General features: G+C 36.6%; 2 protein-coding genes across 2 annotated transcripts in view; one reads left to right on the forward strand and one right to left on the reverse strand.

Moving 5' to 3' along the window:
* The first annotated feature begins 881 nt into the window (after nt 1–881).
* On the forward strand, nt 882–3,139 carry LOC109103741 (60S ribosomal protein L32). The gene is made up of 4 exons (XM_019117079.2): nt 882–1,025; nt 1,545–1,645; nt 2,351–2,532; nt 2,967–3,139. The coding sequence occupies exons 2-4, from the start codon at nt 1,550–1,552 to the stop codon at nt 3,094–3,096; spliced, it is 408 nt and encodes a 135-aa protein (XP_018972624.2). The 5' UTR covers nt 882–1,025; nt 1,545–1,549; the 3' UTR covers nt 3,097–3,139.
* Nucleotides 3,140–4,714: 1,575 nt separating this feature from the next.
* Nucleotides 4,715–27,677, reverse strand: part of LOC109052145 (cullin-associated NEDD8-dissociated protein 1-like) — a 149,678-nt gene continuing 126,715 nt past the window's right edge. Inside the window, 14 exon segments of the mRNA XM_042712123.1 lie at nt 4,715–5,311; nt 5,404–5,511; nt 5,644–5,808; nt 5,976–6,145; nt 6,242–6,337; nt 6,483–6,912; nt 6,914–7,983; nt 8,657–8,798; nt 8,885–9,171; nt 9,395–9,569; nt 10,105–10,193; nt 10,410–10,666; nt 14,623–14,746; nt 14,819–14,973. Coding sequence (XP_042568057.1) covers nt 5,087–5,311; nt 5,404–5,511; nt 5,644–5,808; nt 5,976–6,145; nt 6,242–6,337; nt 6,483–6,912; nt 6,914–7,983; nt 8,657–8,798; nt 8,885–9,171; nt 9,395–9,569; nt 10,105–10,193; nt 10,410–10,666; nt 14,623–14,746; nt 14,819–14,973 — 3,493 coding nt within the window. The 3' untranslated portion in view covers nt 4,715–5,086.

Consider the following 27,677-nt stretch of genomic DNA (forward strand, 5'->3'; position numbering starts at 1 on the left):
TGCAGGATTGTGGCATCTTCGAATATTCATTGATTATATGGTGAATGACGTCAAGTTGACCGTTGCAAGATGGCGGATGCGTCTACGTGCATGGAGCTGTCGAATGAGGCATCTGTCTATCCACCTTATTTTTCAACGTGGAAGTAAGCCGCTTTCTGTGAATGTGTGAGACTTCCGGTTCATTAGGGAAGGAACGAGAAGAATAACAAAGTGCAGTAAACGGTAAAACTGTTTGCACTACAAACCAGTGTGTTCATAATTAAGATAATACAATAAAATAATACGGTAAGAAAAACCAGTTTGCACTGTCAAGCAGCAAAACGGTTTTGTACAGCTAAAAATAGCTGGAAGCGGATGAGAGATGGCTACACCCGCTCTTATGGGAAAAATAACTGGATACATATCTGTTTTCCCCCCTAAAAAATCCCATTGTACAAATTTATATATTTATTCATGAAAATGGATTAGCCACATACAATATATATATATATATATATATATATATATATATATATATATATATATATATATCGCTATAAATATACATAAACTAAAAAAATAAATGCAAAATATACAATTAATATAGTGGCTAACATATAACTAGGGATGAAAAGCACCAATTATAAGAATAAAATAAACCAAAAGAAATATTTTTTTTTTAAAAAGGGTAGAAAGTGTTGTTTGTGTATAGATCAAAAAAAAAAAAGAATAAACCTTGAGGACATGTTCTAAAATTTATTTGTTTTATATGTTGTAACCACTGATCCATTAGATCTATTATAGATAAGTGGTTCTAACGTGTAATAATTTAAATAACAATTAATTAATTTAACGTTTTTGCTGTATTAGTTATAAGCCTGTGCATAAGACGCAAAGTAAATTTAACAAAATCATTTTAACACATGTTGTGGACGGCTATATTTCAGAGCAGGAGCGACTTCCGCTGCCCGCTATCCTTTCCGGGACGTCGCTGCGTCACTTCCTTCTCTTCTCCAGGACTGTCCTCGGTAGAGACAGGCCGAACGGTGAGCGCAACGAAATCTCAAGTCATCCTTTTACATTGTGATTAAAATGAGCGCTTTGCAGTCTGCAGCGCTGCGTTAGAGTCCGCTGTATTGGCACGCGCTTACATTGTGGCTCGTGGAGCGATAGAACAGGCGATATTTACACGAAATAACACTCAGGGTCTGTACATGGCGGCCATCGGTGCGATGCGCGTGAAACACCGCAGACACAAAATACAACACACACTGTTCTGCTCGCTGTAACGCTAGATTTCTGCGCTAAGGTTACATGTTATTGCATGCTGTAGTTTATTTATTCTTATTGACATAATAGGTCTTGAGAGAAGAGTTTACAGCTAGCTAATGTTGCTAATACACATGCTAAAGTAGCTCGATATAGTCAGAGTTGCAAGTCGTTTTTCAAATAGAATGATTTATTGGATTTTTCCGTTCTTTTTATGCAGGTAACGTTATTTGTATTGTATTCCTGTGTTTCTGAACGCAGTGTCTAATTCATATTTCTGCACGTTGGCTCTGTAGGCATCATGGTTCAACTCCGACCCCTCACCAAACCTAAAATCCTCAAGAAAAGGACCAAGAAGTTCATCCGACATCAGTCCGACCGCTATGTCAAGATCAAGGTGGGGAGCCCGGAATATCACGGAACTGGAAGCCGTGGTTTCTAGAGGCTTAGAAAAGTTGCAGAGATCCAGATCACAGGGTTGTGACGTAGTGGAGACTTCTAAACAGTGTTGACATGAAATGAATGAAACCCCTGCTTGTGTGTTTTTAAACGCTTGTTATCCGAATAAGCCACTCCAAGGTGTCCCACATAAAATAATATCTTAGCAGTTAAACTACATACGGCTTTTTGCAAAAAAATACATGTTAAAAATCTTTCTTGCCACAGAAGCTGATATGTTTAAGAGATCTTGTGAATAATCGATCTATTACACGTTTTCTTCTTTTAATCATTTTTACTCATAATTAGGAAGAAAATATCAGTGGTTACTTTGGTTTCATTGTGACTTGAAACTTTACTTTGTACTTTCCATTAGAAGTTTTTTTTTTCCTTTACAAGTGCAGTGGCTTTATCAAGTTATTTTCCATGATTGCTGGACAAATCATGGAAAGCCATTGATCAGAAGATCCGAAAGCAGCTCTTGTAGCAAGTTCTCTAATGATCTTGGAGCGGTTACTTTTTGAGTTTTTCAAATGCTATGGCACTGCCCACATTTATTCATGTTAAGAGAGCAACTAAAGCAGTTCAACTGCTTCTAGTGGAGGTCCCCGTGTTAATTTAACCTTCAAGTACATCCATGATCTAATGTGAACGCTCTCTGTAGAAAAACTGGAGGAAGCCCAGAGGTATTGACAACAGAGTGCGCAGACGCTTCAAGGGTCAGATGTTGATGCCCAACATCGGTTATGGAAGTAACAAGAAGACCAAACACATGCTGCCCTCCGGATTCAGGAAGTTCTTGGTCCACAATGTCAAGGAGCTTGAAGTCCTCATGATGAGCAACAAGTAAGGTTTTTTATATATTGCCACTTTTATATCTAATGTAAGTGTGTTTACTATTGCATGTAAATTCTTAGAAAGTGGTTCTTTGTGGTCTTGGTAATATGTAACTAGTAGATCGTATTTGTTTAAAGTGGTTTGCACTGTCTGTATCTCTCTGATCATACCTGCTGAATTGCCCGTATTCATCTCAGGTGTTGAATTCAGAGAAATAGCACGGCGGAGGAAATACCCATTCCACCTCTAGCTCTAGCCATAGCCAGCAGGTGGAAGATAATCTGCGACAAGTGGCTAGCGCTTGAATTTGGGTCTCCTCTTCTGAATGGAACTAGTTTGTGTAAACTTGAGTGTCAGTGGTGAATGCTGCATTTTGCTCATTTGAAATAGTTTTCAAAATAAGAAGAATGTGTGATAATCTTAAGGGTATTCTTTCTCTGTAGGTCACATTGTGCAGAGATCGCCCACAATGTGTCTTCAAAGAACAGGAAGATCATTGTAGAGAGGGCTGCTCAGTTGGCCATTAAGGTCACAAACCCCAATGCCAGACTCCGCAGCGAGGAGAACGAATAATCTGGGTGTCTTGTCTCTTCAATAAAGTGGAAAAAAAGTGAAACTACTCTGTCTTGTGTTATTTATTGTCTAGACATGGGGGTTTTAAGCCTGCTCCAGGAGGCAACATTCTCCGTTTGAGAATGAGAAGCCCATTTGAAATCAGTTTTTGGTCATTGTCGAATCACAGTGAGTGTATATAGTTAGGAAGTATTTGATTTTGGATGCAGCCCAGGTCTTGAAGACGACTAATGAGCTGATGACCTGAATCAGATGTGTTTGTGGGGACATGCAAAATTTGCACTGTTTGGCAGGCTCCAGGAACAGGGTTGAAAAGCCCTGGCCTAGAAGATGCATGTTGTGTAATAATGCGCTTCAAGCTTTAAAAGGTTTTTGTTTTTTTACAACAAAACTGTAGTCCATTGCAGGTTCTGCAACCACAAACAAAGGCTAAGGTGATTAACACTGCATTATAAATGTTCTTTATTTTCATAAAAATATCTGAGATGGCTTGAAGAACACAGATAAACCATATAGTGTCCAAATTGTATGTTTATTGTGTTTGTTTCATCAGGTAAAATAAGAAAAATAACACTTTTCTCTAAAAGAAATTGAAAGTTAACATCCATATCCATAAGTTTTTCTCCCATGTAGAGAGGAGTACAGGAGTTATTTTTATTTTATTTTTTTCAGATATGCATTGAATAGAAAACACCCTGTGTGTTTTTAAATGCTTGTTATCACAATAAGCCATTCCAAGATGACCTACAAGTTTTTAATATTAGGCGAACATTTTTTTTAGGCGAACTTTTTTTTATAAAAGTCCTTCATCCTTGAAAGGTGTTTTATTAGATTATGCTGGATATGCATTTCGGAGTTTTCATTTTGGATGCATAAGGTTTCCTGATAAAAGTTAAGAAATTACTGTTACAGATTTTTCTATTATAAGGTTTAATAATAAAACCTTAGATATTTCTAATGATTTATAATTACAGGGTAAACAAGTGTAAATTATGCTTACACTATAACTGTCTTTGCGTTTCAATAAAACTTACAATGTAACACATATAAATTTAGCCATTTTTAACCTGTTAACTGTCACCCCGTCCTGTATAAGGGACACCTACGTTTACTTCACTAAATCCTTATCTAATCATGACAAACTGTACATCGTTAGAAAGGTCTAAGACTCCTAAATAGATATTTTACCAATGTTTTTTGTTAAAAATTATGTAGGAAAAGTAATAGATTAATTTATGACAAGAGTGCACTCTCAAAAATTTTCATCATAACAGGAGTTCTGACCTTGTCAAAAAAAAAAGTCTTCTTCGTTGCCTTTTTCTCTATCACACTTTAGAAATAATCAGAAATGATATATCAACTGAAAACTTAAAATCTCAAAATTCATCCTTTAAAACCCATTTTAAAATCAGACATTGCATTAGCACGAAAATGGTACATCAATATCATGTTCATATCAAAATGTTTTTGTTCATGAATTATACAAATTTTAGTTTGGAAAGTGCACTTACAAAAATGTGAGTGACAGTTAAGGGATTAAAGCATCATAATTTTGAGTTGTCTCCAAGGACAAAAGGCAGAATCACCCTACAATCTAGGATATGGCCTAGGTGATGGCAAATGGATTTTTTTTTTTTTTTTCTCGTCACCTTAGTCTTTTCTCTGCTTGTGTTCTGCATGGTGGTTGCTCAGCCTGGATACATCCATTAGCTAACAAAATCTGAATTGTAATTTCTTATGTATTAATATGATGTGAGTTCCAGTTACCAGCGTGACACAAACACATGTAGTAGTAATAGCTACATTTTTATTTAAGTATATGTCAGAGCCTATACTTCTATACTTTAACTTGAGTGAAAAAGTGTAGTCAGTACTTCAGCTTTCATCCTAGTCTTTTTAAAGATGAGTATCTGTACTTCTAATTGAGTGAAGGATGTGTGTACTTTTGCCATCTCTGCACAAACTATAAGGTAAACTGCAGTTGAGAGTCTTAACTGGTGTCCATCGATTCTACAGCCCCTGATAAGGGGTCTCCTTGCAGGCTGTCAAAGATGGTGGCCATCTCTGTGTTGCTTCTGATCTGATTGGCAAAGTCTGCCATAGCAGGGCTCTTTTCCACCTCGCTGATGGACAGCAGGGCGGCGACTGCACGCATGGCAGAGCGCCTCAGCTCTTCCTGTTTCTCAAACTCTTGCTTCACTGAACCAGCTTTTACCTTTGTGTTTAAAAAAGATGATTGTTTACTGACAAGTATAAAAGGCAACATCTCGTATTTTTGTTATAAACTGCTGTCATGTTAAACCTTACTTTTGTAGTGCAAGTAGCTTTCAGTGGTTCCACTAATCTGTCCAGTCTTTGTACTACAGCAGAAGGACACAGTTTAGAAAGTCTGGCGAGCATGATGAAGGTCAGCATCTAAAAAAGAAAAACGAAAACATGAGCATCTTAAAAGGGAAAATATACCTTTTTTAAGCTAACCCATATAATGGACAACATTTAAGCATAAAGCAATTCATTCGACTACTACCTCACTGAAAATACACTTACTTTAATGTCATAGTGATCTTTCAGGCCTTCTTCAACATGGTTCAGAAATTCAAAGATGTCCAAACAGTCCATGCAGCTGTCCAGCAGAGTATACATGCATTCAAATGCCGCCTTACGGACGTCCAACCCATCATCTACTGTGTGCTTGAAGGGGCCCATCTCAACCTGAGACGTGATTCAACATGCCGAAATTTGAAAAGATCACAACACAGAATTAAACTTGGCATAGAATTTGAATTTCTTTTACAGGTTTTGTGTAATAGTGTTTCCTATATTCTACACATTGTTTTATATGGCAGTTTCCATGTGTTTTTAACATTCATAATTTGTACCTCTCGAACAAGGTCTTTTCTGATCTGGGTCTCCTTGTATAGATGTGGGAGAAGTGATGTCAGAAGTCCACGGATCAGGGAGGGTTTGTTGTGGGCGGCTGAATTGAACATGACCAAAGCCACCCGCCGAACATTGAGGTCAGGGTCCTGGAGTGTTTTCAGGAAGTCACCTAATAGCAGAATTTCAAACTAAGCCATTAGTGCAAGGATTTAAGAAGGTATCTGTGATTCATTTACCTATATATATGTAAAAATATATAATTTACCAATGCATCCTTTGAGGAGTGAGTCTATGGGCATGGGGTGGTCTACGATAGTGAACTTCACTGCAGTTACAACCGTACTGCGGGAAAGAGGAGACCCTGGAAAAACAATACATATTCACTTGCATGTACAGCCTAATTATGTATATCAAATTCTTAACGTTTAAAACTGCATTTTAAGAATATATGTTTAAAGCTAGCCCATTATAATCTAAGTTCAAGATAACATTTAATCTCTTATTACCCGAGCACAGTTGTTTCTTTAGCCTTGGTATGAGTTCAGATGGACTGACCAATGTGAGTTTCCCCAAACATTCGGCTACAATATTGCGAGTACCCTCTTCTGCACATTCACAGTGCTTGAACAGCAGATCCCAGATGTTCTCGACGTGAGGCTTGAGACTTTCGGCTGACAGAGCGCTAATCATTTCCTTGAGGGAGTGCAGAAGCAGGTACTGTCTCTTTGGCTGGCTTCCGATCTCCTTGAGCATGAATGGCAAATACTCCCCCAAGTTTGCAACACAAATGTTTCCCAAAGCAAAAGATGCGGCAGACTTGACTTCCTCATTAGGAGAACCGAAGGCTTCCATTATGACTCCCTTCAGTTCCTTCTGGCCTTCGAAGTTCATAAAACGTCCAATTTCCCCAAGGCACAGCAATGAGAGAATCCTCAAGGTTTGGTGTTGTTTTTGGGTTCTTGGATTAGTTTATAAGGTTGCGTGATGAAGAAGCCTCTTTGGGACAGGCCATTGACAAGGCTGCTACACACTTGGCCACCGAGTAGTAGGACTGTTTATGCATGGACATGGAGTCAGTTGACTTTGAATCATAGAAAGGCCCCCTCAAAGCTTTCAGAAGATCACTGTAACCCATGTTGTTGGCCTTCGTGGCTACAAGAACCTGGAAGAACTCAAGTAAAGAATTAAGAGCACCTCCTTGTAGCAGTGGAGAATGGACTAAGTTAAGCACTTCAGGTAAGATCGTCCCTCCAATCTTGCTCAAAGAGGAAGGGCAAACTTTGGCCATACAGGTGATCAGCGTTATGGCTACTTGTGAGATATGCATATCACTCTCCTGAATCAAAGCAGGTACCTCACTCAGTATGGAGTCTATCAAAGGTGGCTTGAAGCTGTCACTGTAGTTTGTGACCATAACATTTAGGGCGGTTATCGTGTTCAACTTAAGGGCCCGCTGGTTTTTTCGCAAGAAGGATCCAAGCATTGGAATCCCCTCTGTTAAAATGGGTCTTAAGTCGATTTTAAGTGGCGAGGAAGCGACAAGAGACAAAGTCTTCACTGCGACAAGTCTGGTGATTTCATTTTTAAGCCTTTCCAGAAATATCTGCAATGTGGGCTGCAGGTCAGCGCCAAGCTGGTCGCCAAAATGACTCAAAATGTGGCCCATGCAGAAAATGGCCCGCTCTTTCACCTCTTGGTCTATGTCAGCCGCCTTCAACCTCTTCAAGGTGCAAGCAAACACAATCTTAACGTAAGGTTTGCCATCAAAAGACACGGGCTTGTCCAGCGGGCGCATGAGCTTGACAGTCTGCTGGGTGACTTGGAGGGCCTCAGATGTGATCTTATAAAACGGGTCTTCCACGCATTGGATGACCGGTGGTAAGATGACGCTAATGTGTGGGTGGAAGATCTCTGGGTTGTGGCTACTTAAGAGAACATTGAGGAAAGCAAGGGCGTCAATTTTCAGATTTGAAGAGGTTGACTTGTCTGTCAATGAGTAAATAATACCTAAAGAGAGATAAAAGCTGAAATTAATGTATACACTGAAATAATATGCCACAAAACTGGTTAAAATGTACAACTGGATGCAAGAGGTCCAAAGACAACTTTGGACTAGACCAGGGGTCATCAACTCTAGACCTCGTGATCCATTTTCCTGCAGAGTTTAGCTCCAACCTGGATTAAACACACCTACCTGCAACTTTGTAGTAATACTGAAGATCTTGATTAGCTTGTTCAGGTGTGTTTGATTAGGGTTGGAGCTAAACTCTGCAGGAAAGTGGATCTTGAGGTCCAGAGTTGAGGACCCCTGGACTAGACTCTGATGTACTTGTTTAAACTAGAGCAAGAAAAGAACAGCATTGACTAGACCTTAGTGTCCATTAGCAATAGACAACCTGAAGTAAGCATGTTAGCTGTTCTTACTCAGAATAGCGACTTAACACCATGTCTACAATGGGTGTGACTATAGTGGTTGTGAACTCTCCAAAACCAGTTTGTCCTTCATGTCAGATGTCAAATGGGGCATCAGTTTACTATTGGTAACTCATTGCTTTGCATCCATTTTAGACAGTATCACTGGTTATGATGGGTTCTACTGGCTTTTGATGTTTGGATGCTCTTTTACAGTGTGGACAGGGTGTTAGCATAGCATTTTATGCTAAATCTCTTTTAATCAGACCTGGAATGAGGGCTGGTATGTGTTCTCCCAGTTGACCAGGCAGTACATTTGTCATCTCTGTCAGGAGACTGAAGCAGCTTTGCCTACATCTCATGCTTTTCTCCTTTAGCTGTCGGTGTAAAGCTTTTACAATCGTAGGTACCTGTGAGAGCAGGTGAGAGCTGTTTTTAGGAGATACACACCAGATGCTACATGTAAGTTGGGTCGATAACCTGCAAACATTAATACCTGTTTCTTCAAGAGAGAAATTGCAGGCTCCTCTTTAGCCCCTGTGTCCAAAGTGGGACCGTGAGGGTGTCTGGTCTGTCTGAGCAAAGCCACGAAGGCTGAGAAAATGTCAGTTTTAACATTGTCCTCACGCTCTTTGAAACGGGACACCAGTGTTGGGCCTACGGATCCATAGAGCTCCACCAGCAGATCCCTGCGGCTGCTGATTATCGCCTCCAGACATTTCACAGAGGAACGCCGCACTTTCCAGCTCATGTCATCATCGTCACTGTATTCATCATCAGACTCTATAGATTACAAGTGTGCTGACTGTGAAAAACATGCTCAGAGTGGGCAACACTACATCCGCCATCTGCCTCATCTTACAGCTAGATAAACTTAAATTTGTATCTACCATTAGTAATAATTTGTAAAAAAAAATAAATAAATAATCAAAAAGATAATACTGTTTTATGATTAAAGATGGAATTATTCCTCTTAAAGTTGCATAATAATGGTCAAAAAAATCACCCTGATCTTCATCCTCTCTGTCCTCAATGTCCATGCTGTCATCCTCGTCATCATCAGCATCGTAGTTGTAATTGGGGTCGTAGGTGATGTACTTCAAACATAATTTGATGATTGCTTGGATGTTAGGGGACATTTCCTTCGGACATCTGTTAAAGAAACAGGAAATAGTTTTTGACTTAGTATCAGACATACAAGTATACACATATAGTAGTAAAATAAAATAGTTACAAAAATGACAAAATAAGATATAATGTAAAGCAACATAAAAAAATGAAACAAAACTGATAAAACATTTTATAATGTATACAAAATATGATATAATTTAACATAAACAAAATACAACATAAAATGAAACAAAAATGACAAAAAGTATATAATTTATACTGAAACAATATAATACAAGGCTTTAAAATTACAAAACAATGTAATTAGCATGTAATTCATATAATTTAAGGCAATGTAAAAAACAAACAAAAAAACAATGTAAATGATAAAATAAAAACTTTAAAATGTAAAAAAAATTGACAAAATATTACAATTTAAACCAAGATAATAAAATAACTGTCAAATATAATGCAATTTAAATCCAAATAAAAAAAAAATGAAAAAAGCATTGACTCATGTTGAAAGAAATGAATTTTTAGTTTTAGACCAATTATATATATAATTATATATATAGAAATAGTTGTACCTGCTAACAAAAGGCTTACAAAAGCTTGAAAGGATTGATAGCGTAGCTCGTGTTGCTCATCGTTATAAAATTTAAAAACCATTGGCACAATCTTTTGCAGGTGTTCACCTCAGATCATAAAACTCAATATTACTATGCTTGCATATTCAAAATGTAATTTAAAACTACATCAAAATCTCCAAAAGACATTTTAGTACTCATCACAGTACATTACATTGACTTTATCTCTGCAACACTCTTCAGCTCCCTCTGCTGGTCACACGGTGACACTATATTGCCTCAACACCGAAGGACAGAATTCTAAAAGACATTGAATCATCTCACCAATCCTGTGTCCTCCTCGTCTGCTGACCGTGGCCAGGCACTGGATGTAGGTGCGGACGCTGGCGGTGGGAGGTCCGCGGGATAGTTCGCCCATGAGGTGTTCGGTGAGCTGCATGAACAGAGCCGGGCTACAACTGGGCACCAGGTGACCCAGAGCAATAATAGAGCGTTTCCTCACAGCCATATGAGGACTCGTGAGCTGAGCGAGGAGGCTGGTCAGAATCGACTGATGGAAGCTCACCAGAGCAGTGCTCAACCTGTCAAATAATGTATAAGACTGATCCCAGATAACACAGGTACGTCTGCAAGATGTCTGTTAAAGATCGCTTCATCTGGAAAGTATCTGCTGTGTACAAACATCTGATAGACGTCTTTAAGATGTCAGTTTTACATTCATTCTAAATCATAAACATCTTAAAGACATCTTCTAAGCATCTATTTGACATCTGATAGACGTCTTTAAGATGTCAGTTTTACATTCATTCTTAATCATAAACATCTTAAAGACATCTTCTAAACGTCTATTTGACATCTGATAGATGTCTTTAAGATGTCAGTTTTACATTCATTCTAAATCACTGCATCTTAAAGACATCTACACGTGTATTTGACATCTGATTAGACGTTTTTTTAAGATGTAAGTTTTACATTCATTCTAAATCATAAACATCTTAAAGACATCTTCTAAGCGTCTATTTGACATCTGAGAGACGTCTTTAAGATGTCAATTTTACATTCATTCTAAATCATAAACATCTTAAAGACATCTAAGCGTCTATTTTGACATCTGATAGACGTCTTTTAGATGTCAGTTTTCACATTCATTCTAAAATCATAAACAGATATAAACATATCTTCTAAACGTCTATTTGACATCTGACAGACGTCTTTAAGATGTCAGTTTTACATTCATTCTAAATCATAAACATCTTAAAGACATCTTCTAATCATCTATTTGACATCTGATAGACATCTTTAAGATGTCTTTTTTACATTCATTCTAAATCATAAACATCTTAAAGACATCTTCTAAGCGTCTATTTGACATCTGATAGACGTTTTTAAGATGTCAGTTTTACATTCATTCTAAATCATAAACATCTTAAAGACATCTTCTAAACGCTCTATTTGCCTAAAAGGACGGTTTAAGATGTCAGTTTTACATTCATTCTAAATCATAAACATCTTAAAGACATCTTCTAAACCTCTATTTGACATCTGATAGACGTTTTTAAGATGTAAGTTTTACATTCATTCTAAATCATAAACATCTTAAAGACATCTTCTAAACGTCTATTTGACATCTGATAGACGTTTTTAAGATGTCAGTTTTACATTCATTCTAAATCATAAACATCTTAAAGACATCTAAGCGTCTATTTGACATCTGACAGACGTCTTTAAGATGTCAGTTTTACATTCTAAATCATAAACATCTTAGACATCTTCTAATCATCTATTTGACAACTGATAGACATCTTTAAGATGTCTTTTTTACATTCATTCTAAATCATAAACATCTTTATGAAGTCTTCTTATAATCTTCTTTTTGATATGTTATAGGTTTTTAAGATGTAAGTTTTACATTCATTCTAAATCATAAACATCTTAAAGACATCTTCTAAACGTCTATTTGACATCTGACAGATGTCTTTAAGATGTCAGTTTTACATTCATTCTAAATCATAAACATCTTAAAGACATCTAAGCGTCTATTTGACATCTGATAGACGTCTTTAAGATGTCAGTTTTACATTCATTCTAAATCATAAACATCTTTAAGACATCTTCTAAGTGTCTATTTGACATCTGATAGACGTCTTTAAGATGTCAGTTTTACATTCATTCTAAATCAGAAACATCTTAAAGACATCTACACGTGTATTTGACATCTGATAGACGTTTTTAAGATGTAAGTTTTACATTCATTCTAAATCATAAACATCTTAAAGACATCTTCTAAGCGTCTATTTGACATCTCATAGACGTCTTTAAGATGTCAGTTTTACATTCATTCTTAATCAGAAACATCTTAAAGACATCTAAGCGTCTATTTGACATCTGATAGACGTCTTTAAGATGTCAGTTTCACATTCATTCTAAATCATAAACATCTTTAAGACATCTTCTAAGTGTCTATTTGACATCTGACAGACGTCTTTAAGATGTCAGTTTTAGATTCATTCTAAATCATAAACATCTTAAAAGACATCTTCTAAAATCATCTATTTGGACATCTGATATGACATCTTTAAGATGTCCTTTTTTACATTCATTCTAAATCATAAACATCTTTTAAAGACATCTTCTAAGCGTCTATTTGGACATCTGATAGACGTCTTTAAGATGTCAGTTTTTTATCATTCATAAAACAATAAACATCTTAAAGACATCTTCTCAACCGTCTATATTTGACATCTAAAAAAAAGACGGTCTTTAAGCTGTCAGTTTTACATTCATTCTAAATCATACAAACATCTTAAAGACATCTTCTAAGCGTCTATTGGGACAGCTGATAGACGTTTTTACGATGTAAGTTTTGACATTCATTCTAAATCATAACACTCTTAAAGAATCCTTCTAACGTCTATTTGACATCTGACAGAGTTTTTAAGATGTCAGTTTTACATTCATTCTAAAATCATAAACATCTTAAAGACCATCTAACGGTTAAGCGTCTATTTGACATCTGACAGACGTCTTTAAGATGTCAGTTTTAATTTTTAAATTATTAGAATTTTAGTCATCTATTTGTCATATTTTAGAAATGTTTGAGATTTTTTTTTTTGTATTTATTCTAAATCATAAACATCTTAAAGACATCTTCTAATCTAAATATTTGACATATGATAGGACGTTTTTAAGATGTAAGTTTTTACATTCATTCTAAATCATAAACATCTAAAGACATCTCTAAACGTCTATTTGACATCTGACAGATGTCTTTAGAGGTGTCAGTTTACAATTCATTCATAAATCATAAAACATCTTAACAGAAATCTAAGCGTCTATTTTGACATTCTGATAGACGTCTTTAAGATGTCAGTTTTACATTCATTCTAAATCATAAACATCTTAAAGACATCTTCTAAACGTCTATTTGACATCTAAAAGACGTCTTTAAGATGTCAGTTTTACATTCATTCTAAATCATAAACATCTTAAAGACATCTTCTAAGCGTCTATTTGACATCTGATAGACGTTTTTTAAGATGTAAGTTTTACATTCATTCTAAATCATAAACATCTTAAAGACATCTTCTAAACGTCTATTTGACATCTGACAGACGTCTTTAAGATGTCAGTTTTCATTCATTCTAAATCATAAACATCTTAAAGACATCTAAGCATCTATTTGACATCTGACAGACGTCTTTAAGATGTCAGTTTTACATTCATTCTAAATCATAAACATCTTAGACATCTAATCATCTATTTGACAACTGATAGACATCTTTAAGATGTCTTTTTTACATTCATTCTAAATCCTATAACATCTTAAAAGACATGTCTAAACCTCGATTTGACATCTGATCAGGACGTTTTTAAGATGTAAGTTTTACATTCATTCTAAATCATAAACATCTTAAAGACATCTTCTAAACGTCTATTTGACATCTGACAGATGTCTTTAAGATGTCAGTTTTACATTCATTCTAAATCATAAACATCTTAAAGACATCTAAGCGTCTATTTGACATCTGATAGACGTCCCCCCCTCCCCTTTACTAGATGTCAGTTTCACATTCATTCTAAATCAATAACATCTGTAAAGACATCCTTTCTAAAGGGTCTATTTGAATCTGACAGAAGTCTTTTAAGATGTCAGTTTTAGATTCATTCCTAAATCATACACATCTTAAAGACATCTTCTAATCATCTATTTGACATCTAATAGACGTCTTTAAGATGTCTTTTTTACATTCATTCTAAATCATAAACATCTTAAAGACATCTTCTAAGTGTCTATTTGACATCTGACAGACGTCTTTAAGATGTCTTTTTTACATTCATTCTAAATCATAAACATCTTAAAGACATATTTTAAATGTCTATTTGACATCTGATACGAAACGTCCTATAGATGTATTGCAGATGAGCAAACACTCTAGCAGATTAACGTCAAATAGACGTCTCCGTGATGTATGTGTGCTATCAAGGATGGGTGGATGTCATAAACACTTCCAAGCAAGTACAAGACATTTTAACGAACCTGCCCAACATGTCGGAGAGAATATCCAAAGCCTCCAGCTGAATGGACACGTCGTCTTGCATTCCCATGGCTCCAATCAACTGGGACGTGATCTTCTTACAGACGTTGACTGTGAGGCTCAAACCTAACACAATGCAACAACTATGACTAACAAGATCCTAAAAAGATGGATATTTCTCTTATATCACCTAGATACCTGTAGATGAAGGTGGCAGTTCAGCGATGACGGTCTTCAGGCCCATGCTGGAAATGTCCCTCAGCTGCTCTTTGTTGGACACCATGTTGGAGCAAAGCGTGTCCACCATCGTCTCCACCTGACACTCCTTCACTTTTCCCACCAAAGGACCGAGACTACACAAACCAGAAATATTCACGACCACTGTATCGCTGAAAAGGAAGACGTCTGGAAGAAAGTCTGAGTGAAAACAATACCATTTTTGAGAGAAGTTTTGCATTTATTTATTTTTTTTTTTCATAAGCTTGAGGATTGTGGAGCATCGCAATTTCTTTTCGATAGTTTTAGTCTTTCCTCGTCCAGTTTGATCGAGTCCTTCTGGAGCTCCATCATCAGGTCATTGGCCGCCATAAACCTGAAAGAAGTCAAAGTCTTCATTAGTTTTAATGTACTGCACAATCCACATAGCAATGTGCATGTCCAAAACACATGGTTTTACCATGGTAAATAATACCAATGTAGCACCACAGTACTTTTTGTACTAGCTGAAAAGCTTACATAGGAAAACAGTTTGAGAACAACAAATTAGAAACACAATTCTGTAGGAAGTTATCATTAATGGTGATTAAATTAATCTTTACAGTTTGATATAGCATAGTAACATCCAGGCAAACAAATAATGTTTTCAGTATGTCCAAAACAGTTTTAGTTACAAAAGTCAATGTTTATTCCAGGTCAAGAGTTTTTAAAGGTATAGTATGACTCTGAAATGTATCAGATAAAAAACAGTTTATTTGAGATTTACATAAAAAAAACCCGCCAGGGCCGTTAGCTTTGCATGGCCTATTTCTGTCACACACTGTAAAAGTTAGTCATTGCGAAGTTTACAGTATGGCTAGACTTCAAATTCTACATCTTTAAGTTTGATTAGAATAGTAATATTCACAGCAAACATATTGTTTTCATTATGTCCAAAACGTTTTTTATTAACAAAATTCCACCATCGTCTCCCCTGACACGTCCTTCACTTTTCCCACCAAGGACCGCGACTACACAAACCAGAAAATATTCAGACCCTGTATATCGCGAAGAAGGAGACGTCTGGAAAAAGAAACGTCTGAGTGAACAACAATAACATTTTGACAGCCAGTTCTGCCTTCTCACATTTTGTCCCTCCAGAAAGCTGAGACATCGCCACAACTTCCTCCGCGTTCCATCGTCCGCCGCTTTGATCGGTCCTTCCTGGAGCTCCTTCATCAGTTCATTGGCCCGCCATAACCTCTGAAAAGATACCGCAAAGCTTCATTAGTTTTTTATGTACCTGCTCACTCAACACATAGCAGCTGGGACACTGTTTGTTTCTTAAGATTTCAGTACTTTTTGGCTGAAGGCGGCTGTTTGAGAGGGATATATAATCAAATATGAGGTGAAGTACAGTATGGCTACACTTGATTGACTCGGGGTTTGATTAGAATAGTATATTCACAGCAAACATATTGTTTTCATTATGTCCAAAACGTTTTTTATTAACAAAACCCGGTAAGAGTACACAAGGTTGGGCCTCTGAAAATATTCAGGAAACAGTATTAAAGCTTTACTAAAAACCCCGACGTTCTGTCATTAGCCTTTTTCATGTACACACAGCACATGAAGCCGGAAAATTACAGTCGCTTTTTAAACCATGCTCAGTCAAGAGTCTGCTAAAAATTTTTTCCCAGCTATTGATAATATAAAATGATTAGACATTTGGCTCGATCATCTTGCCAAATATCTGCACGTTACAGTATAACGTTACTGCCATATTTTCCACAGCTTTAATTTCAAGAGCGCCTGGCTGTGACCTGACATGACTGCGACTAGACACTTTGGGACAGTTATAAATTAGATGAGGCGATAATTAGTTTGACCTCGCTCTGCGTTCATCTGCCGATCAATGTGAACGCGGGACGCGTGACGGGAAAGGAACTGAGTGCGAACCTATGTTTGGCGTTCCAGTCGGAGATTTTAAGTCGAGCGAACCAGTCCGCGCTGGCGCTCGTGCTCTTGACCCACACGTCGGAAAAACAAATGTGTCCCTAGAATTTCATTTCTGATAGCTCTGAAGATGCCCTGGGACACTTTCTATAAGATTTCAGCGGTGAGGCGGCTGTGAGGGATTAAATCAATATTGTGCTAGTACCTGATTGACTGTGTTTTTGGATGTTCTCATTCCTGTTTAAACCCCTGTAGTTCATTGGTCGAGACTGGAAACATGTAAACAAACCCATCGTTAGTGTTTCAGTACGCACCTATGACGGAAATACAGTGCAGTTTTTACATGACAAACTCTACAGACCTCTGATCACTAGAAAATGATTGTTTGATGATCTGCCAAATATCGGCGTGTACAGTATAGTTACCTCGCCAGATTTTTCTCACACTTTTAATTCCCCCCATTGTTTATTATATTTTATTTTAATCTATTATTATTATTATTATTATTATTATTATTATTATTTTCTACCTGAGTTGTAGCTTCGAACTCCAATTTAATGACCTTTGTTTTTTTGGACATGTAATATATATATAATATAGTATATATATATATATGACTGTTGTATGATGTGTTGTTGGTTGTTTTTGGCTTTATTTAGTTGCTGCCCCTATATGGGATTACAATCGCTACAGATTAGTCAGTTTTATTACTTGATAATACATATAAATAGTTATAGGCATATCGCACCGTGATTTCGCTAATACAATTATTTCATTATCTTTACAAAAGAACTCAAACAACATGTAATACGGAGTTAGTGGTCAGTTGACTAAAATATCTGAATTCATTATTACCTTTACTATTTAACTAAACAATAAATAAGTACATATATCCTATTCAGTATACCTGCCTAAAAGAAATCGATGACTTATTTCGCTTTTTATATATATATATCTTAGCCTATATAATGATAAATAACAGAATTGAATCCGTATGGTTCATTTAATTAACATATTTTTCAGTTCAATTACTTTAAATTAATTTATTAAATAATAATAATTAATTCTCAAAATAAGCATTTATTGCATATACTTTATAATGACTGTTTACGTTGAGATTTTTGGGTGGGTAATTCAAGATAAAAGCGGGATGATTCCTCCACCCAAATTTTTTTTTGTCAGTTAAACGTTATAAAACCACTAAAATCGTTAATATGTTTCAGTATAACTGTTTTTGTTTTTCTCAGCATGTGTGTCTGTTGTGTCGTTCAGGTTCAGTCATTAACACCGCGCGCGTGGACACCTCCATGAGACATGATCGTGTGAGTTGGTCTCCTCCTTACTTACTGCCTTTTTCCCGGCGTTTGACTCCTGGATTGTTGTTCTGTGTTCAGCTGAATGCTTGTTCAGAATGATATCTATGTACGCACCATACTGGCCTACCTTCTCCTGATCGCTCACTGACCTCCTTAGGTGATCTTTGACGTCAAAAACCGGAGGGCAGACTCCTCGTGATCATGATCTGAGAGGGGTGGTGCAGGCGCAGCTCAAACTACAAATGACAACCTAACACCTTCAGGAGCACAATTACAATCTCCATGCCACTCTACCCATCCTCCCTAGCCAATGACCACAGTTTTCCACATGATTACATTAAATGTAAATATAACACAATTGATAAATTCCACGACAACTGAAATCATTCTTTAGAATAATTTAACATACTGCTTTAATTACTCAAGTGAATAATAGATGTGAATTGATACCAAAGAAACAATTCTAGCATACCATCCAAAAGCTGAGAATAAGACAGTTTTTGTTCTAATTTAGGGGAGATCAAGGGGATTTAATATTTTAAATGCAGATTTAATTTACACGATTAATCATTAGTAAAAGAACACTGATCACATTTGTTCATACAGCAAAATGAACACCATTCTTTAATATCCCAACAAATCGTAACTATAAAACAAATAATGTCCTTACGACCGTTTAAATGTTGAAATATTTTATCACTTGAAGTATGTGTTGTGAATTATTAAGTAGTAAGTAAAAAAAAAAAAAAAAAAAAAAAAAGAGTAATAGGTCAAGAGATAAGAACAACACTTATATATATATCTATAGATCGATTATATATATATATATAAATAATCAATTGAAACAATAGAATAATTAGGTACCACAGTTTTTTATCACATTTGTATTTCCCGGTATTTCTATCGGATTTGTTCAAATATAAGGAAAAGTTTCAATAAATTGAAAGCAACCACAAAACTGAAACAAATCACTTATTATATAAATAACATGCAGCAGTCAAATACTGCTGTACATTTATGTGTTCATATTTAAGGATGTTGTCAATTGATTTCAAATATTGAACTCCATTACATACAACAGTAATTATTAATACTAATAATAATATAATTTAATTGCACTATGTTAACAATTTTGTCAGGAACAGGTAATTTTTAATAATAAATAGGAAAGAGTTTTAAGATTAATCACATATATTTGTATTGGCTGAAAAAAGACCTCCAAAATACTTCAAGGATATTTATGGTTGCTTGACCCCAAGTCAGCAACTTGGTCATTAAAGAAATTGTTCTTTTTTTAACTGGTATAATTCCTAATCTTTTATTTTTATTTATTATTGTATATTTAGTTAGATTATTATATTTATTTATTTTATTAATTGTTTTCTATTACTACATTGTTTTTAATATAACTAAACTCTGGTTTCAGGGTGACTTACTGTCATTGATATTTTATCTACTAGTTCTTTTTCGATCTCTTTGGGCAGTCCAATGAGGGTCCGGTGTGGCAGGGTGGCCTGGGCTCACCTCATGTAACGGCAAACATCCTGGCCTCCTGCCTTCTACGCACAGCGAAGGTGACTCATCGGAAGGAGGAGAAACGGCACCTCGGGATAAGATATGTAATGGAATACACAGGCCACGACGCCTCCGGTACCCTTCCCACGCCTTTGATTCGCATATTTCAAACACAGTGCACACAGAAAATGCATCCCCGCATGTGGACATCCCCCGTTTGTTGTCGTCCCGCAGTCGACTCTGTTTTGCGGGAGACCGTACGCTCTCTCGGCTTTGCTTTTCTGGCGTGTGGCAGCGCAGACACACACGGTGCCCTATCCATTTGTTTGACTCATGCTCTGGTGTCATCAGGCGCCACTGGGATATTAAGCAGATCCACACTGCACCTTCCAGCGAGTTTTTGCCCTGTTATATGCCACTACAAATCTCCTAAAATTATATGTTAACAATTTTTTGGGGGGCTAAAAAAAAAAAATAAAAACAATTTTTCGTTGGCCGAAAAGTGCTGACGGAATAAGTACCGCATGAGACGTATGTCTCAGTCCGCGTAATGGAAGTTTCATACCAGTACTGTATGTACTGTGCAGTTTTTAATGTTTTCTTGTCCTCTTCGCTGGCAGATATCGGCTGTAACGCTGTGAGGTTGGGCCCCCGCTGTTGTCCCAGGAGAGTCTTATGAGCAGCCAACAGGCACAGACAAGCCCAACGTAACATCAAGTAGATTTCGTGTCTGGATGGTTGTGACAATCTGTTAAAGCGGTGGCAGTGAGTGCAGCTCTTGTTTTAGAGCGTACAGCAGGACGAGAACCTTCTGGCAGCGTTACTAAACCAACAGTGTTGGGCTCCAACATACCCTCACAGAATTAAATAGAAACTGTCGCGCTGTGATGTCCACATTGGGCATTTGGAATAAGTACTATTTTCCTCTTTGTTTTTGAAAGAAGTCTGTGAGGCCGCATAAGAGGTCTGTCATTTATTTGAACCGAACATTACCGTTTATATGTGCAACAATAAGTCTTACGAATTGGAACTAACAGTTTTGCTGTTTGAATATATTGTAAAATGTGATGTGTAAAAGCTACACTTTCAGAGTTTTTCGGTTTCACATGAGCCTTCAGAAATCATTCTGATTTGCTGATCAAGGGGGGAAACATTTCTGCTTATTATATCATGCTGACCAAACAGTTGTGCTGCCCCTTTTTTTGTGGGACAACACATTTGTGATTAAAAAAAAAAAAAAAAAAACCACAATTTCCTCAGGATTCTTCGAGTACAAAGTACAAAATAATACCTTGAAATAATGTGCTGGGATTAATATTTTCTACATAGGGGAAAGAGGACGGCCCAGTGGAAAAGACGGACCAGAAAAGCTGTAGGCGCACAGTGATGGTGGAGCGCTGGTGGCTGTGCTCATTTCATCGGTCTGACGACCAGCACAATCGACAGCCTGCTCACGGTTGATCACAGACAAATGCGTCACTATAAATACTGTATGTATATCACTGTGAACAATCACGGTATCCCAAAGCCACATCGTTAAATTAAGTTACATTTTAAATTGACTCTCATTATTTTAAACTATGAACGAATATGATATATTATATTACATTCTGTGTGAAAAACAATAGAGCATGGCCGTAAGCACTGGAAAAGTCATGTGTTTTATTCTTAGGAATGTCTAACTGTTTTTTCTTTATCATGTGTATCTTTAATACACATTAATAGTACGGATAATAGTATCTGGAATAAGCATAAATGAGTTATTTTATATTATTGTCCACCTTAGGATGGTCTTGTGTTTAGTCGGGACGTGTGACGACCCAGCCGGTAACACCGGACCGGCTAAACTCCGGCACACATTCAATGACGCTGACTGTGGCCCGTGAGAGGGTCCATCACACGAAAAATCCTGGCTGTGTACATGAGTAGACAACAAAGTATGTGCTATGTTGAAAGCTTTCCGCGATCCGACCCTAGAGTCGGGGTTTTTAAAGAAGATTATTCAACAAAAATGAAAATGATGGGTTTACCCTCAAACTTACTTATCATGGCTTTTTCAATCAACCATTGTAGCAAATAAAATTCTAAATGATTGAAATAAGAATAAAAATAATACAGTAAAAATCTTTTTTTAAAAAAAAAATACACAACTGTCCAAAATTTTGTAACAGAAAGTAATAATTTATTCAGCAGATCCATTAAATAATCAATTTAGTGACAGTAGAAATTGTATAATGTTACTAAAGTTATATTTCAAATAAAATGCTGTCATTGAACTTCTTTTTTTTTTGGTTTTTTTTTTTTTTTTTGTTGATCAATGAACCCTGAAAAAAATGCATCAAGAGACTTCTTCCAAAAACATAAAAAAAATTGTACGTGTATATATATATATATATATATATATATATGATATATATATATATAACTATATATATTATATACCACACACACACACACACACACACACACACACTGTGGTAAGAGTGTATGTGTGTGTATTTAATAATATATATATATATATATAGAGATATAGATATATATCTTACCGCAAGATATATGTCACCAAAGTGAGTAGTTACATAAACATATTTTATTATTTGCATTGCATTTTTATTTCAAGACGTTAATACATTTAATACAAGTTTTAAAGTCAGTTCATTGAAATGGACAGTTTGAACTGTAACACTATTTTGCTATTGAACTTTAAATAATGAGCTCCAATAAAGTTATAATAAAACCATTAAAACATCCCCTTACTTGAAATAAAATCATTTTTAACTGAAAGAAAATGTAAAATAAATAAATAAACATTTTGTTTTAGCTAGTTGCCAAGGCAACATTTCTCATTTTTGTTTTAACTCGATGTGCTAAAATGACTAAAACTGAAATAAAAATTAATAAAAACTACATAGACAAATTTAAAAAAGAAAAAACACAACATAATTAGTAAAATTAAAATGACAACAGAAAATTGAACTAGTTTATTACAACTAATTTAAAATAATAATAGAAGCTGTAATAGTGTCTCAGTGGTACTGAAATAACACTGCTAATAAACGCTGTGATACTCAAGGATGGATGATGTCCTCCAGGATGTTGTGTGCCAAACATGATTCATCCCATCACCAACTAAAGGACAGGCAATGAATGTTCTCTGACAAGTTCATTGTGATTCATTCACTTTTCACCATGAAATTTATGTTGACAGTCTTTGGCTCTCGTCCCATGGGATTATGGAGTGAAGATGCTCCGCTGGAGCTTACAGCTCTGCAGCATCGTTACTCATTTTACAGAGCCTGAGTATTAAGCACTCTCAGGTTCAGGAATTAATGACGGAGGTTATATCACCCAGCACTCGGCCCAGTGTGAGGGAGTGGGTCCTTGACGTCGCCGTTATTTAAATGAAGACTCTTGGTTGTGGCACTTTCTGTGAGATGCTCACATGCTGCATTGTAATTATTTACGCAGTGAGCGCCGGGTTGCAGCCATTTTTACTCCAGGCCATATCTGATGCAATTTATAAAACAGACAGTAAATAATGCAAAAGTGCTTTGAAATAAGCGGCAGGTGAATACAGTCTGACTCGGTGGTATGGGGGTGGTCGGGATGAGCTAATTGGGTGCACAGTCAGTTTAAGGTGTTTTTCGGTGTATCGTTTTTCTCTGAAATATTTTTACGCCAAAAAAGATGAGCGTTAAGATTGGCAGCCGCCGTAACCGGAACAGGAAGACAAAGTTTTTTTTTTTTTTTTTGTTTGTTATTATTTTTTTGCTTATTTTTTTTTAAATAGCCTCCTAACCTGACTAGCCAGTCAATTGATTGCCTCCTTGTTTAATAAAAGTATTAATTTCTTTTTCAAAAATTCTAAACATATTGAACACAATGTATGCATTAATCTCTAAAACTGCTTAAATGGCTTTTCCAAATCAACCCATTGGTAGCAAATAAATTCAAAATATTTAAATATCTAATACAGTAGTTAAAAAATATTAAATATTAAAAAGATTTATCATTTTATTCATATCCCTAAATATATTTTAATTGCATATTATTTTTGCTTTTGAATATATGAAGTTTTGAATTCATTGATTCAAATTGAGTTTGAACTTATTTTTTGCTACTGAAACTTAAAGCAATAATAAACAGTTTTAAAGGAATAGTTCACCTAAAAATGAAAATTTGCTGAAAATGTAGCTACTCAGTCTCAGACCATACAAGATGTAGATGAGTTTGTTTGTTCATAGAAATAGATTTGGAGAAATGTTGAATTGCATCACTTGCTCAGCAATGGATCCTCTGCAGTGAATGGGTGCCGTCAGAATGAGAGTCCAAACAGCTGATAAAAACATCACAATAATCCACACCACTCCAGTCCATCAGTTAATGTCTTGTGAAGTGAAAAACTGTGTTTATAAGAAACAAATCCATCAATAAGACATTTTAAACTTCAATCTGTCACTTCCAGCAAAAATATGAGCTCTCTAGCTATCCTGCGTCTCAGGTGAGAATCCGTCTTGTCTGAATCAGGAGAGAAATCGCACACGATCAAGACCCAGTTCTAAAAGTGAAAACAGTCAAAACATTTAACAAATATGGAGTTTGATGTGAGATGACACAGGAGAAAGACTTTTTTCACTGAAGAGTGAAAAAAATGGTTAAATGGTTTCTTACAAACATGAAGATTTTTGTTAAATGGTTTCAACTGATGGACTGGACTGTGTGGATTACTTGTGGATTATTGTGAGGTTTGTATCCCGCTGTTGGACTCGAATTTGACGGCCCCCATTCACTGCAGAGCATCCGTTTTGCTGAGCAAGTGATGTAATGCTAAATTTCTCCACATCTGATGAAGAAACAAATCATTCTAAGGTCCTCTCAAAAATTAGCATATTGTGATAAACGGTTCATTTTTTCCATATGTAATGATGAAAATTAAAATTTCATATATTTTAGATTAATGCACACCAATGAAATATTTGAAGGTCTTTTATTGTTTTAAATACTGATGATCTTTGGCATACAGCCTCACTGAAAAACACCCACAAAATTCCTATCTCCAAAAAATTAGCCATATTTCATGACCAATAAAAGAAAAGTGTTTTAATACAAAAAAAGTCAACCTTTCAAAATAATTATGTTCAGTTATGCACTCAATACTTGGTCGGGAATCCTTTTGCAGAAATGACTGCTTCAATGCGGCAGTGGCATGGAGGCAATCAGACGGTGGCAAGCTGAGGTGTTATGGAGGCCGAGGATGCTTCGATAGCGGCCTTAAGCTCAGCGTGTTGGGGTCTTGCGTCTCTAAACTTTCTCTCACAAATCCACCGATTTTCTAGGGTTAAGGTCAGGAGATGGCGGCCAACTTGAGCACAGTAATACCATGGTATGTAACCCATTACCAGTGGTTTGGCACTGTGCAGCAGGTTGCCAGGTCGTCCTTGAAAAACGAAATATTCGTCTACATAACGCTTTCAGCAGAGGAAGCATGACAGTGCTCCAAACGCTCCTGATAGCTAGCTGGCATTGACCCCTGCCCTTGATAAAACACAGTGGAACCAACACCAGCAGCTGACATGGCACCCCAGGACCATACACTGACTGTGGGTCTTGACTGTCAGGACTTCAGGTATTTTGCGCATTTCCTTCTCTCCCAGTCTTCCTCCAGACCTCTGGCACACCGTTTGATTTTCCGAATGGACATGCAAATTTGCTTTTCATCCGAAAAAAGTGCTTTGGACCACTGAGCAACCAGTCTAGTGCTGCTTCTCTCTGTAGCCGCGAGGTTCAGGCCGCTGTCTGCCGCTGTTTCTGTTTGTCAAAAGCACACGGCCTGTGCATCGGTGGCTCTTGGATTGTTTCTACGTACCAGACTCGGTCCACTGCTTCCGCAGGCCCCCAAGGTCTGGAATCGGGTCCTTCTCCCCCAATCTTCTCAGGGTCCCGGTCAACCCTCTTCTCGATTGTGCAGGCGTTGTTGTTGGCCACACGTTTTCCTTCCTCACAGGACTTCCCGACTGAGGTTGCCTTGGATACTCACTCTGGGACATACTATTGTTCAGAAATTTCTTCTGTTTCTTACCCATCTCGCTTGAGGGTGTCAATGGATGGCTCTTGACTGGACAGCAGTCAGGTCAGGCAGTCTTACCCAATGAGTTCGGTTTTGAGATATGAACCAGGCTGGGAGTTTTTAAAAGCCTCAGTAATCTTTTGCAGGCTGGTTAGAGTAATTAGTGTTCAGAGGAGGGCTAATTAGCTCGTTTAGAGACAACCTTTTCCATGATATGCTAATTTTTTGAGATAGGAATTCTTGGGTTTTTCATGCGCTGTATGCACAAATCATCAGTATTAAAACAATCCCAGACCTGAAATATTTCAGTTTGGTGTGTCAATGAATCTCAATATATATGAAAAGTTTAATGTTGATGTTATCATGTACTGGGTTGTGGGGATGGAAAATAAGGAACTTTTATCCACAATATGCTATTTTTTGAGAGGACCTGTTAATCTTAGATTATGAGCTAATCTAGATTTTTGAGGAACTCATATTCCTGTTTAATATGTTATAACCAAACTCGTCTAAGGACAAATAAAAAGCTCCCGTAAAATCATTGGTGATATTACCTGTAAATTTGGCCTCTATCCTGGTGGTTTTTTAAAAGGATTGTTTAAACCAAAAAGGAAAAGCTTGGTCCCATTTACTGTTTCCCAAGTGACGCTGGCTCGTAGGTGAACGGACCTGTGGAAGGAATCAAGTGGACGGACAGTGTGCTTTGTATCAGTGACGTCCAAACAAAGGGGCCAGGGGGCTGTGGACTCCATCACAGACAGCCAGCGAAAAGAGAAGTGAAGCCCGTCTCCTCTCCTCACAACGACCTCCAGGTCCAACATGGCTGACATTGTTTGCCTGTCCATCAAGACTTTTCTTGAACGTCTAAAAGTGCATCTCCGCTCCCAGCCGGCAGAGTGGGATATCAAAATTGTGTTTTTGGTTTTCAACCTGAACCCATGATTTTTTTTTGTTTAAGATTGTTTTTTCCATTCTTCATTTCCAAACAGGATGTTTGGAGCTGATTTATATTGTTTTGGTAAAAATTCTTTAACATGTTTAATTATGTTGAGACAATGATTCATGGAGAAGAAGTAAGAAAAAAAATGATGATAAATGAAAAGCTGGTCCAGATATATTAGCCCACAGTGGACTTTAGTGTGTTTCCACGACCTACACGATCATTGTTGAATATAAGTTTTCTATACAAACATATAACTTGTTTTATTATTATTAATTTCATTAAGTTATATTGTATACAATTTAATTACCTACAATATAATGGTTATAAAAATATGTTGTGTTGTGTGTATATAATACAATTTTTGTTTTTTATGAACTTTTAAAATGATGAAATCAACATTAACCATTTAGTTTATTAATACATGGTTTTATTGTTCGAGAGTTTCATGTTAGTTTAAAGGGAGAGTTCACCCAAAAATTCTGTCATCCTTTACTCACCCTTAAGTTATTCCAAACCTGTATGATTTTCTTTCTTCTATTGAACACAAAAGAAGATATTCTGAAGAATGTTGGTAACCAAACAGTTGCGAATTGACTTTAAAAAAGAAAACAAAAGAAGATATTCTGAAGAATGTTGGTAACCAAACGTGTACCAGCATTCTTCAAAATATCTTCTTTCGTATTATTTTTTTTAAATCAGAATGCAAAATGTTGGTAACCAAACAGTTGCGAATTGACTTTAAAAAAGGATTGACACAGAGTGGTTGAACTAGGTATTGCAGTCAAAATTCAAAATATTGGAGAGGGTTTTTTTTCACCCAGCCCTTCCTTCTCAGACTTGACGCACATGCAGGTTGCCAGATTGACGACACAAACAGGAACGAGTGCACTTGATGATGAATGAAATGAAATACGCTGTGTTTTTCACCATCTGGCAACCCAGGTGCCGAAATACAATTGGGTAAAATGGCAGTGGGCAGGTTTCAAAAACCAAAACAGAGATCGACATTCCGGCCCTGAACGCACATTTTCAAAGGAGAATAACTGACTGTAGCATTGTTTTTCA

Source organism: Cyprinus carpio, chromosome A22 (assembly GCF_018340385.1).
Source record: "Cyprinus carpio isolate SPL01 chromosome A22, ASM1834038v1, whole genome shotgun sequence".
NCBI classification, from domain to species: domain Eukaryota; kingdom Metazoa; phylum Chordata; class Actinopteri; order Cypriniformes; family Cyprinidae; genus Cyprinus; species Cyprinus carpio.